This window comes from Nuphar pumila, chromosome 7, assembly GCF_984573655.1.
Source record: "Nuphar pumila chromosome 7, dmNupPumi1.hap1.1, whole genome shotgun sequence".
Classification (NCBI taxonomy): Eukaryota; Viridiplantae; Streptophyta; class Magnoliopsida; order Nymphaeales; family Nymphaeaceae; genus Nuphar; species Nuphar pumila.
In genome coordinates this window covers 24,932,386-24,946,962 of record NC_143255.1, presented here as the reverse complement: position 1 = coordinate 24,946,962, position 14,577 = coordinate 24,932,386, and the positions used below count along the sequence as shown (strand labels likewise).

Here is a 14,577-nt window from a genome sequence, read left to right as displayed (position 1 = left end):
TTAAGAATTAAAGTTTTAGAATGGAAAAATTGAAATTGATTTTTGAAAATGAAAATAGAATTCAAAAATTAGGATTTTGAAAGAAATAAAGAATTGAATTCAATATTTGAAAATGAAATTCAAAGTCAAAATTTGAAATTCGAAAATGGAAAATAAGATTGATATTGAAATAAATCAACATTTGAAATTTGAAAATTGAAATTAAAACTTGTAATTAAAAATGAAATTCAAAGTTGAATTTAGAAATTCGAAAATGGAAAGTTAGACTTGAATAAAAATCGAAAATTGGAAATTGAGAATAGATATTTGAAATAGGATTTGAATTTAAATGAAATTAAAAATAAAGTCTGAAAAATAACTTTGAATTTAATAATGGAAATCAAAAATGACTTTAAAATTTTAAATGAAAATTGTTTTTTTGAAAATCATTTCAAAAATCACTTGGAAATTTGAAAATAACTTGAAATAATTTGAGAAAATGATGCATTTCTATCTTAAATGATGAATATGTTATTTCTTTGAAAAATTATTTGGATTTTGAGGAAAATTTCATACTTTATAGAATTAAAAACAAAATTAATTTCCATATATTCATGACTAGGGCCACGAATATATTTTAAATTAATCTTTATTCAAAATTCTAATAAAGAAAAAGATTTTGTGCCTTTATAGAATTAAAACAAAATTTATTTTAATATATTCATGACTAAGGCTAAAAATATATTTTGAATTAATTTTTATATTAATTCAAGTAAAGGAAGAAAAGAGAATTATGAAAGAAATGATGATTTTTAAAAATAACCTAAAGGTGTAGGTCAATTTTTTTTATTTAATAAAGAATAATAACTCTAAGTATTATTCATATTCCCACTAGGGTCGAAAATACGAACTTTACTTAGTTTTATTCATTCATTATTAAATGGTACACGTACCATTCGTGTTTTCTATAGTGTTTTGAAAATAAAAAGGAAAATACAACAATTAATTATGAAAAATTAATCTATATGCTCATTCATTCTAAACTAAGCATAAAATGAAAATTCTCATTAATGTAATTATTACAACACTTGAATTAATTACAATAATTGAAAGGTAAAAGAAGGAAAATCCTGTAAAATGAGCAAACATGTTAGAAATGTAGGCATTTATGGATTTTCTTCGATTATTAAAAAGTTGAAGAAAATCCAAAGTTAGCCTTTTATGCGGCAAAAAATAAAGGAAAAATTAAAATAAAATGCAAATAATGTATGATTTTTGCAAAAGTATTTCAAAATATATTTTTGGAGTTTTATGTTTTCAAAATTGGGGTTTAAAACATATAAATTCATTTTAAAACTTAAATTCAAAATGAATTTAACCTTGAAATTGAGATTTTAATGAAAATACCTTGAAAATAATTGAAATAAAAAGCAAATAAACTCCAAAAATTGTTTAAAATGAAGTTAAGGCATTCTAAGTTGGAAAAAGATATTTTCAATTCATAAAATACATGAATTGTATTTAAGAATTGAATTAAAAATGTGTTAAAATGCCTAAATTTAACTTTGTTTTAACAAAGAAGATGGTATTTATAAAACCGGTTTTGGAAAATAAAGTGAATAAAGGGTCAAATGACCATAGAATTTTATGAATTTTTATGTGGATGAACTAGACTTAGAATGGAAAAAAACCCTTTTTTGCAGATTTTGAAAATGATTTTTCATTAGAAAGGACACATTCAAACAAGTTGAAATGAAAGTTAGAAAATGCTTAATGAGGCCAAATGACAGTGTTATGATTTTTTATCAGAATCAGATATGAAAACTTCATATAAATTGTTGAAAATTTATGGAGATAAACTAGACATTTAGAGAAGAAATCTCCAATTTACAGATCTAGAAAATGATCTCCCATTGGGGAGATTCAATCAGATCAAGTTGGCCAAAAATCTGTAAAAGCCTGTGAAAGAAAAATCAACAGGGTTCTGGTTTTTTATTCGAATGACAGATGAAAAGTTAATGAAAGTTTGTGAAAATTGACATGCATAAACTAGACATTCTACTGAAGAATTTTCTTTTTACAGATTTCGAAAATGATCTCTCATTAGGGTGATATGAATGCAACAAGTCGATTTTAAGTCTGATTAATGCCTGAAGTTCAAAAACAGACAGTGTCTCGACTTAAAATGCAAAAGAAATAGAAATACTCCATAGAAATGGATGAACATTTACTGAGATGACTAGACATGCAGATGAAGATTCTTTTACAGATCTCAAAAATGATCTCCCATTAGGGAGATATGACTCTGACAAAATAGGTTAAAAACCAAACCCTAAAAGTGACACAGTATAATAGGGTTGCAGTTTTTAACCAAAATCTGGTATGAAAACACCATAGAAATTGATGAAATTTGGTGTGTACAAACTAGACTCAATGTTGGAGACATCCCTTTTTACATATTTGAAAGATCATCTCTGGTTAGGGAGAAATCACTTCAACAAGTTGGTTTGATTTCGGGTCAAATTCGAATGATGCTAAATGACAAGGTTCGAATCCCGATTTTTTAGAGGGATCAAACCAACTCAGATTGATCTGATTTTTGGTGGAGATTCTGAAAACACATTAATAAAGATGTGGTAAAAAAATCAGATCAAAATAAGACCTAATTATATGCGAAATGATGAAAGCAAAAACATATTAGAATTGAAAATATCATCTCAACATAATTGAATGGAAGAGAATCTCATAAGTGATTTGATCCAATGATCAAACGTGAGATCTATCATTCTAGATCATAAATGATGATAAAAATTATGCAAAAACATAATTAAACTATCTAAAATTGAAATTGAAAGCATTTGGGCATAAATTGAAATTGATTTTACCCACAGAATATGGAATTTGATCGATTGAAGATCAAATCCCAATTCCAAATGGCTAGGAATGAAAATGCACAAAGTAAATAGCAAATTGAATGGATCAAAACATGAAAATGAAAATTAACATGGAACTAAGATAGATCTACATTGCTATCTTTTGAAATTAGCAAGAAATTTGAGAAAAAGATCTAATATACAAAATCAAAAATTGTAAAAAAAAAAAGAAAAATCCAAAAGAGGGAAGGAGGCCTACCTTGGGCTGAAGAGAGCTTGAATCTTCCCCAAAAATGGTGTCAACTTCAAGAAGAAAGGAAGGAGAAAGAGAGAGAGAGGAGAAGAGAAGAGAAAGAGAGAATTCATTGATTCTCCCAATTTCTCAAACTTCAACTTATGGAAAAGAGAGACCCCCAAGGGGTCTATTTATAGTTGAGATTGGGAGTAACTTAAGCAAAAATGAGTGATGTGGGACTAAAAAAAATCTCCAAACAGGTGGTGCCAAGCCCATGTGGGCATTTCCTTTTTTTTAAAATGGGTGAAATTGCCATTTCATAAAATCTTTGACACATGGCACCCCTCTTGCATATGGGTGTTCATGTGAGTCTTTTTCAAGTTTTGTAAATGGGTAAAATAGGATTTTATTCAAAAATTTGACGCATGGCATCACTTGTGAGTGATGTTCATATGGGTTTTTTAAAATTAAAGGGGTTTTTAAAGATATATTGAAAAACGATTTTTGATTTTTGATTTTTGATTTTTGAATCTTGAAACTGCTAAGTGGCGCCCCTCTTTGAAAACAATATTTTTGATTTTTTATTTTGAATTTAAGAAAAAAAGGGAAATAAAACATGAGAAATGAAAAGGGGAATTTGGAAATAATTGGATTTCAAAAATCCAATCTTGATTTATGGAATCTGAATTGGGCAAAATCCGAATCCATATTGAATTTAGAGAGATTTTACAAAAATACTGTTTTGGATTTTGAAATTCAAAGATTATTTTGAAATTGGGGATAAAAATTGGATTTTGATTTTGAATTTGGAATCCCCAAATTGATTTTGAATAGAAATTGGATTTTGAAACTGGATCTGAATCCATTTTGACATTTTTGAAATCCAAACTGAATTTTGAACTGGATCCAGGGTGTTTTTCAAAGGATTTTTGCAAAATGATGGATTTTAATTTGAAATTAGGATAAAAATTGAGTTTTTGAAAAGGATCTGGATCCGAAGTTTTGAAAAAGATTGGATCTGGATCTCGATTTGAAGAAAATTGGTTCAAAATGGGAATCGAACCCTGAATATGGATTTCTGAAGAATTGAAAATGGAAAAAGTCCCAAATTCATAATAAAATTGGGATTTTGAATTTGGATCTTGGATCTAACTCAGAGGATGAAATTGGATCTTGGATCTAGATCACAATCCAAGAAGTGAATAATGAATCTCAGATGTTAGATGAATCAGAGTTCAGAAATTGATTGAATTGAACTTCTGAACGGATCAGAAGGTGAATCCAGACTGAAATGAATCTGAAATGGCTTAATTGGATCCTGGATATCTGATGAGATATTCCAGGTTCAAAGAATGAATTGGACTCTGGATATAGATTTTTGAATGAATCAAATGAAAAATCTAGGTCCGGGATGAAATTAGATACTAGATCCTGCATTGGATCCAATATTCGAATTGAAATGGATCGGATCTCGGATATTGATAAGATATTAGATGAAGGAATTGATCCAAGTCCGAATTAGGACTTGTCTCAGTTCGGAAATATGTCAGAAACAGTGTCCTGAAGAAATTTGTATTTTTTTGTTTTCGCCCTGTAGGGGGTAGAAACACAGTACAGAACTGGTCTGAACTAATTCGAGCTGGACTGGATCGGAATGAACTGAATCCGAAGTCAGTTATACTCAGCTGAACTAAATTTGAAACCAGAACACTAGCTCAACCAGTTGGAGTCAGCTTGATTTGGATTGAATTGAGCTCAAACGAGCTCGAATGAGCTGAAACAAAGGTCTGAGTGACTTTGAACTGGGACTGAGTTGTTTGAACTCCTGGTGAACTTAGATCAGAGTCACTGGGATGGGATCTAATGGGTTTGACTGACTCGGGGACAGTTTGGGTTAAGATTTAAGCTAAAATGTGCTTATTTCACTTGAAACGAGATAAATTAGCTGAAATAGTCAGGATTCGCTCATCGTGAACTCAGAGGAGCTAGAAATGACAGTCATTTTAACTTTTCTGAACTTGAGATGAGTTCGGTTAAACCTAACTAACGAAGGTCTAAGGGTGACTTGGGGTAAAATGGTAATTTTATTGGCCGAATGAGGTAGACTGACCTCTATACTGGAGTAAACCTAAGGATAAGACTCAATACTGCCCTGCAAGGGACTAGCATCTGTGAAATGGGGGTGTCTAGAATGTACTTGGAAAATTTGGAGTGTTTACAGGTCACCGTAGGTCGGATTCAAATGATTCAAAAAAATAATTTGGAAGCATGTGAATCGAAGAACCTGATGTTGATGTGATCTCTTTGAAATAATCAGAGGAGAGATCGGGGTGAAAATCACCGCAGTTAATGCAGATCATTGTTGGTTGCGGGTAGATCTGTCTTGCGGAGCCATGAAGGGCTTGGACCCTTGTTGTCAAAGGTCTTTTTGATGGGCTGATTGGCATAGTTCCCGAGATCGTTGTACAGAAATCGAGGCAAGTGCTCTGATACCACTGTTGGAACCCGAACTCTCACGGATGATGGTTCTACAGATTCCGACGAGCTAGACGTGACACGACTCTAGAGAGGCGCGCACCACGAGCAAGAGAGACATGCAGCATTGGGGGAGAGAAAGTTGTCTCTCTTGATCGGTTGCACAAGCGTGAGGTGGATGGGGGGACGACTACAAGGGAAGGAGAAAAAGTGTTTCCTCTAGGTCGATGAAGGGTGTAAAAGAGAGGCGAGGAAGAAATACATTCCCTCAGATAACAAGAACATTAACCAAGGATGGAGCTTAGAAATCTCTAAATAAAAGAAAATGAGTTATTCTTGCTTGTTTATAGAACAAAAAGGATATTAAGATAAACTGTACATCCACAATCCCTCTCTAGATGGGATTCCAGGGGGGTCCCACTCTCTTAGAGAGTCCTAGGCTAAGTGGGAGTCTTGAAGGAAGTGAGATTATCTAGGGCCGTCTCACTCTGGAAGAATCCTAGGAAGCTCTCTTTCTCTCTTATGCACAATCCCCAGTTGGCCAGGACTCTAGATGGGTGGGTCTAGGGCAGATCTGGATGGTCAGACTTGGGGCAGGAAAGGGTCCATAAGAGTCGTATTGATCTTTCTTAGCTCAAGGGAAACATATGCTCTTTGCCAGCATAGGAGTCTTTAAATTCGTCAACATAATGCAGTGTGTTCAATGGCATAAAATGGCCCTGAGATATTTAAAACCAGCTTTTTTTCTATGTTGATTGTCTCAAGTTTTCTTCATTGCCTATTGGCTGAAAAATCGCTACTTTTTATAGATTGATTTGGTATGATAGACCAATTCCAAAATTGCTAATGTTCATGAATGCAGTGATACAGCCATGTGTGTACAGTCAGGGACAGCCAGGGAATTAACCAAAAAAAATTTAAATGGATTTTGGAAAAAATATACAACTTTTCATCTGGCAACACAATTTAATGGCAACTCTTGTTCAGCCCAAAGTTGCTAATTGAGGAAGCGGGAGCGGGAAGTGAGGCACTTTCAAAATTTTAGGAAGCGGGAAGCGTGGGACGACTTATAAGCGAACCAGGAATCGTCTTGGAAGCGACCTAGAAATCGAACCGTAAGCGACGGGGAAGCAAGAAAAGAGAAAAAAAAATAAAAATGTAAATAAAAATACAAAAAAAAAATGAAAAAAAGGGGGAAGTGAGCTTCCCCTAAATGAGAAGCATGCTTCCCTTTTTTTTTTTTTTGCGCTTCCCAGGACGTTTCGGAAGCGTGACGTTTCGCGCTTTCGAAACACATTTCGGAGATGCGCGCTTCCCCATTCCCTGTGGTGCTTTCGGTAACTCTGATTCAGCCTGACTTTGCAATCAGACAATCATTTTCCATTTTGGACCAGCTCTGTCTTTTTTTTTCCTCTTCTGCAATATTCATAATGCAGATAGTGAGAGTCATGGTAGTACCCTCATGAACAAAATGTTTACCATGATAAGCAAATCACCAAAAATGACACACTCCATCTTTGTCTATATGTATAGTGCACAGTAAGGACAGGGTTATATTAACAAGTGTCATGTTGAGAAAATCACCAAATTATCTTTATAAGAGGTATAAGTGTCACTCTCATCATGTCCACTTACATAATGATGGAAATTGTGTTTTTGACTTTTTTTTATTAAACAAACATTTAATGAGACCTTATGTATAGATCCCATATGCTCCATTTGTTCTTTCTATGTTTAATGATTGCTGCATGAATTGGAAGTAAACCTACTATGATCTGAAGATGTTTTGAACTGTTCTCACTAAGACAGTGTAGATTTACTCCATGCTATTTTCTATTTTCTTTTCTATTTTAAAGAGAAAAAAAATACCCTACAGCTTTTTGCTGAGAAGTTCGTTATTGTATAGGGTTTGCATTTTTTTTCTTGATGACCCCACTTGTTTATAATATGCTGATACATTAGAAATAATCCATCATTGTATAGGGTTTGCATGTTCTTGATGGCCCCACTTGTTTGCAATATGCTGATGCATTAGCTATGGATTAAGGTGATCACTTTTGTATTCTAGAAATTTAACCGTAGTTTTTACTGTGTTTTCTATGACCATTTAAAAGTCTGTGAATGTTGCACAGTCTATTCGTGTTCAAAGTTCTACATAATGAACTTGATTGACTCACTACTCATTAAGAAACTAATAAATTTGGATTGGAATGAAATAACATATTGCACCTTGACCAAAACATTCAGTCCGTGTGATTATATGAGAACAACTTATCATGCACTGATCCATCTCACATCAAACTCATTTCCATTATCAAAAACTGCTTGTTGGGAATCCATGTTTGATCATGAAACTAATAACCAACTGAAACAGATTTACAGACATTTTGTTGTTTAAATTAGAGTAAAGATGGTAGACAATGAAACCTTTTGGCCTGTTTCAGGCTGCATGAATAGTTTAAACATGTAAAAATATGATTGCAACTCAAGTTGCTTTGCCTAATCAATCTCACCATCTTGAACCTGCATAAGCTTGCTCTGATTTTGGACTGCACTATTTGATCTCCCAGTTAGTTTTATTTGAACAGCATGATTATGTGGTTCCTTTCAAGTTTGCAAGGCATGTATGATATAATGAATCACTGATCAACATTCTCTAGTCAACTGAAGCCACTAATGTATGTTTTATGTCAGGTACCCATCACGGACTTTTTCGGCTCAGTGATGGAAACAATTCATACCGAGTCAGCTTACAAAGGCATCTCTGTTGGAAAGACTGTCAACCCAAAAATTGAGATGCCAACTCGTCATATCGTTGACAGAAATAAGCAAAGAGAGCTAAGAAGCGTGCCTGATTTGACTAACATAGATGGCTGGAAGCTGAAGGTAAGCTTCATAATACAGTCATGAACAAGGTTGCCAAACTAGGAAGCGGAAACGGGAAACGATACGGGAAGTGGAAGCGATAAGTGAGGCATTTTAAAATTTATACGAAGCAGGAAGCGAAATTTCAATTTAAAAGCGAAATATGAATAAAAAATGAAGTAATATAGAATAAAAAAAGAAACAAATAAAAACTAAAATAAAATTGATCATTCTTATATTTCATGATTTTTCTGTAAAAGAGTTAAATTTTTGTTAAAATCTAACAATGATGGTTACCAATTTAAAGAAAGTACATGGAAAGTGAGTGAAAGCGTGAGAGAGAAAATACATGAAAAAGATGAAACAAAATGTGAGAAAAGCATATAGTATATGCATAGACCATGTGTATGAGAAGCATAAAAGAAGCATGGGAGAATCGAGCTTCCCATGAAGTTTCTGAAGCGAGGAGTATCGCACTTCCAAAGCGAGCTTCCCACCTACCTACGAAGCTTCCTATAACTGTGGTCATGAATGACTTGACACTACAGTGTGTGATTACAAGCAACTTGCTAACTATTTGCAAGCAAAAACATGAGAAACAGTTTTGTTACATAAGTGGCCTTGGAAGGTTATCAGGTTTTGCATTTGAAAATCTCTAATTTCGTCTCCATTACAGGAAGCAGGTCAGCTTGTGAACTCAATGTGGAACTACTTGCAAAGTACATTGGACAAGATTGGGAGCAGAGATACATGTGTCAACTTCGGCTTGGGTGTGATGCTTCTGTTAGTTGCCATGTCAACCTGGCTCTCAAGCTCCAAGTAGTCCAGTAACCCGAAAATGGAGCACCTAGAGGTTGCATCTGGAACATCATTTGGGACAGAAGTTCCCATTTTTTGATCAGTAGCTTTCTTGTTCATTAGTGTTACAATCTGCGAGAAATCTCCGGTATATGTGCAATTACACACTTGGTTCTTGGTAATACACTTGTGCATATACAATCTCATGTTTGTAAGAAGTTGTTATTTCCACCTTCACCGTGCCTTTTTTTTTTTGTGATAATTAAGCTGGATAATTAGCCTCACTTTTTGTCATTAAAACCAAACACCTCCCACAGATATCAATGGCCAGGTCAAACCTGGAATGCATATGAACCTCCATTACCAATTTGTCAAGAAAATCTAGCATATTCATGACTGCGATTAAGTTTTAATACAAAGCCCTAGATTTTGCAGTTCCAAGGTTTTAGTAGTCACTATCTCAAGTAACGAGTCGGGTTATGTGTTGCCTCAAAATTTAAAACCAAAAATTTTACCAAAAATTTTGATTTTTTTTTTATTGATGGCAGAAGACGATTTAATATTGAGGCCGGTTTTGAAAATTTTGAGCGAACCACATGGGTGATGTAACACAAAGCTTTTATCATAGTATAACCAAAATATTATTTGCATCATTCTTGACAAAATGCACAGAAAGTTGAAAATTTTAAAAAATAAAATATTATTAACAAAAGTCCCAAGTTGGGTACTTAATCTTTTGGAGAGTGCTAATCCTCGATGTTGCCATTCACTGACTTGTACCTGAATAAAATTCATTAAAGGGTTAGACTTCTGATTGTATGGTAAGTTTATACTAATTTTAGTAATTTAAAATATTAAATATATTCAGACAATTTAAATCAAGCATTTTCATCGAAAAGTAAAACAGACTATATAACATAACTGTTTGCATAATTAGGGCATATTTTTATTTCAAACTGTGATTCAAAAGGTTTTTGTTTTGATAATTAATGATCCAACCTGGTACGTGGGGGAAGACAATCGCTGACAGTCAAAGTATTTCGAGGGTATATTATTTTCAAATGTTTTAAAATTGGGTATTTGACTATAGCTGATCTAAAGCGGGTGATCCGTGATTGGGAGAATCACCGTTAAGGTAGAATAAAATTTTGAAAGCATCCTGGACTACTGAAGTAGTTGGGAATCTATCACCTAGGATACATGGATAGCTCTAGCTTTCGAAGACCTACGAGTGAGTGGAGACTATTGGGACGTCTTGCTCTAAAAAATCAGAACAAAATCACTCAAAGTTGTACCATCTACCTTCTCTAATGTAGATATCAGAACAGAATGTGTCAAAAGGGTTATCTTTATTACAATGATTATTTTAAGTCTTTTATATTGTATAAGTCAAAATGATATTCAGTAACCCAAGTACTTATTTTTAGGGTAATGACCATAGTCTTGTATGTGTACTTGACCCAATGAGTGCTTGCTTTGTATATACGAGCACTTCGCCAATGTAGCAGATCAATATCTTACTTTTTGTGTATAGGCATATTTTATTTATCAGATAGTAATTGATTTCACACTTTGAAAGTTAATTTATTTTAAGCTCGTACAAGAGTCAATTCCAGAACGAAACTATGTCCTACACACTATTGTGTACTTGTGACACCAGAAAGGTCTATCAGAACCTTGGCCTCTTTTGGGCTACAACTATTTTATTTTTATTCGAAGTAGAATATTCTATTGTCATTAGGGTTCTCTAAACCCAGAGCTCTATTCTTGAGCTAAGCAGAGAGATGCATGTTGTTTTATGCATGCTTCAAATATTTTATTTTTGAAGAGGCGAGTATGCAGAAAGTATTATTTTATCTGAAGTATGATGTGTGCATATTCAAAATATTTTAGTCAGAGTATGATGCAGACCAAACTATTATTTTATTCAAAATTTGATACACATGTTATTTTATTTAGAAAAGGTGTATGCAAAAACTATTATTTTTTTTAAAAGAGTATGCAAAAATTAGTATTTTATTTCAAATACGAGATATAGCAAATTCAAAATTCTCTCTCTCTCTCTCTCTCTCTCTCTCTCTCTCTCTCTCTCTCTCTCTATATATATATATATATATATATATATATATATATATATATTGTAATCATTCAAACATAAGTGAGCATGTATATCTCGAAGATATATTTAATTATTGGAAATTTACACACATTTGGCGATAGAACTTCATTTGTAGAGTGTGGCGATAAGAAGCAAAAAATTTCCAAAATTCTCATAGAATTTTTTCTCCAATAAACTTTTAACGTGTGATGATGAGATGAAGATGATTCAGACCACATTGGTAGAAAGCACCCAAATCTACTTTAGATAGCGATCAGACTAAGTTGCTCAAAGTGATCATTTAGAGAGAACCAAGTCAATGAGTGAGAGAGACTCGGGCTGGTGATCGTGCTGAGCTTAGTGAAATTGTACTCAGCTTGGTCTAGCCAAGTGGTGCATGGGCATAGCTGGATAGCAAAGGGTTCAGGTGAGTTTGGTAGTGTGGGTGCAGCGGGTTCATGGTCGAGTGAGGTGGCTGGTGTTCGATACTGCAGGGATAAGGTGCAGACTGGGTAGGGTTCATTGGAGTTGAGTATAGTGTAGTGGCAGCAAAAGGGCAGGTGGTGGTGATAGGAGAGAAGAATGAGAAGGGTAGTTGGTGGCTGGGTTAGCCACCAGCAAGTGGTGGTTTAAGAGGAAGGGCTGAAGAGGAGAAGAGAGAGAGAGAGTGAAGGAGGGAAGAGAGTAGTGAGAGGTGAGAATGAGTTTCAAAGGAGGGCTTGAGCCCTATTTATAGGGAAGAGAGGAGGGACTTGTGAGCTTTTGGTGTTGCCAAATGGCAACACCAAAGACCTCACGTTGAGGCCTTGGCTATTCCACGTTTTTGAACTTAGTTCAACACTTGTAATAATAAAATTACTATGGACTTAAAATAGTGGGCACCCTTTGCTAGGATAATATAGGCCTTGGGTTGGATATATAGTGATCCAACCCAAAGTCTAAGGCCCAGCCAATTTAGTTGGTTGAACTGAACTGCTCACCAATTAGTTAATGTAACTAAGCTCTCTCTCTCTCTCTCTCTCTCTCTCTCTCTCTCTCTCTATATATATATATATATATATATATATATATATATATATATATATATATATATATATATATATATATATATATTAAATCGAGGTTGATTGAACTCAGTCAATAGGTAACTGGATGGGTATGATCTTCTAGCTATAAATATTCCTGCGATATTTATAAAATAATCATTTTACCCTGGAAACTTGTCGAGCATGTTCCGAATGCATTATAATTTTGATTTCAACAAAATCAAGATTGACTTTTTTAGAATTTTGCTACGAATGAAGCAATGTGTTCGAAACTTATAAAATATATCTTAAAATTTTGTCCTTAAAATTTGCTATACAAGTCTTACACGAATAATTCATGGTACTTTTCCCGTATAGTGGGTTCAAGCTCTCAAGTGCATTCTTTTATTCTGTGATGTTACCACTTTACTTTTACGAGTGAAACATTTTTTGTCATCAAAACTTGATCCCTTTGATCTATGATTTCTATTGGTTTTTCTTCCACAGTCATATCCTCTTGGACTTCTATGTTTTCATATTGAATTATGTATGATGGATCATACATGTACTTTCTTAACATCAAGACATGAAAAACATTATGAATTTGTGCATACTTGGGAGGTAGCACCACATGATAGGCAATTTCACCAACTCGTTCAATAATTTCAAACGGGTCAACAAATTTGGGACTTAGTTTCTTTTTTTCCTAAAGCGAAACACACTCTTAGTCGAAGATACTTTTATAAAAATCATATTTCTGACAGCGAATATGAGCTCCCTATGCCTTTGATTTGCATAACACTTTTGTCGGCTTTGGGTAGTTTGCAACCTATCTTGAATCATTTTCACTTATTGAGTATAGTGTTGTGGAACCACAAGTGAATCCATAGTACGTTCTCCAACTTCATCCTAGTGAGATGGTGATCGGTAGGGTCGACCGTACAATGCTTTGTATTGAGTCATCCCTATAGTAGCGTGAAAACTATTATTGTAGGCGAACTCAGAGAGAATTATGTGTGCATCCCAATCTCTTTTCTGTTTCAAAATATAGGCTCTTAACATATCTTTAAGAGTTTGTATAGTGCGCTTAGATTGACTATCGGTCTGGGGATGGAATGTTGTACTAAACCTTAATTTTGTCATCAAAGCTTGTTGAAAATTATCCTAAAACTAAGATGTGAATTTTGGGTCACGATAAAAAATGATTGTTATTAAAACCCCGTAGAGTCTAAAAATCTCTCGGACATAAAGATCTGTCAAACTTTCTAGTGATTTCTTGACAGGGGTAGACAAAAAATGAGCAGACTTGTGCTTTCTCCGAGTTCTGGGTAAACCTATCACAAAATCCATAATTATGTCTTCCTATTTTCACTATGGTATTTCTATCTTCTGTATCATTCTATCAGATCATTGATGCTCTGTTTTTATTTGCTAGCAAGTCAAATATTTTGAGACATAGCTGGCTATATCTTTCTTCATACCATTCCACCAATAATTTTATTGCAAATCTTTAAACATTTTTGTACCTCTAGGGTGAATGATATATTTGATTTTATAAGCTTCTTCCAAAATTTCATTCACTAATATAGGGTCAGTTGGGACCCAAATTTTATTTTTCATCTAGATACTACTGTCGTCCTTAAGATGGAAAGAAGTATCATCCTCCGACAGAGCCCTTGCTTTCAACTTTACATATTGAGGGTCCATGTTCTGCTCAACGACTATCCTGATGATGATATCTGGTTGAACTGTCAGACTGGTCAATTGAATCCTTATTCTATCATTAATGGTCTCTAGTGGATGAAATCTTCTACAAGCTTTCAACTCTTTTCTATGAGACTAGCTAAGAAAATCTAGCCTTTCAACTGAGAGCATCATCAACAATGTTTGCCTTTCTAGGGTGGTAGGAAATGGTGAACTCATAATCCTTAATATATTTCAACCAGCGTCATTGCCTCATGTTGTTATCATGCAAAATTTTTACTTTTTCATTTCTCCTTTTGAAAAGTTTTTAGAAAAACTCGCCTCCATTTTGAAAAATGCAGGAAAACTTGAGAGATGGGATCCGCCTGTCAGTACAAGGTTCAACCATTCCTGACGCCTTAACTAGGGGTAATCGAACCAAGGATTGAACAATATGCCTTGTTTATTCAAATGCCTTAGAAATTATTCTAAATCCTAGAATGCATACATTGAGAAAGTAAACACACATGACATGATTTTGGAAAA

At 33.9% G+C, this 14,577-nt stretch overlaps 1 protein-coding gene across 2 annotated transcripts in view; it reads left to right on the top strand.

Moving 5' to 3' along the window:
- The window catches only part of LOC149831574 (Peptidase C13 family), a 78,500-nt gene extending 69,044 nt beyond the window's left edge, over positions 1 to 9,456 (top strand). For both annotated transcript variants that reach the window (XM_090012127.1, XM_090012126.1), the window contains exons 9-10: positions 8,257 to 8,448; positions 9,104 to 9,456. In XM_090012127.1, the coding sequence (XP_089868253.1) occupies positions 8,257 to 8,448; positions 9,104 to 9,250 (339 nt within the window). In that variant the 3' untranslated portion in view covers positions 9,251 to 9,456. The remainder of the gene's footprint in view (positions 1 to 8,256; positions 8,449 to 9,103) is intronic.
- Positions 9,457 to 14,577: the final 5,121 nt, after the last annotated feature.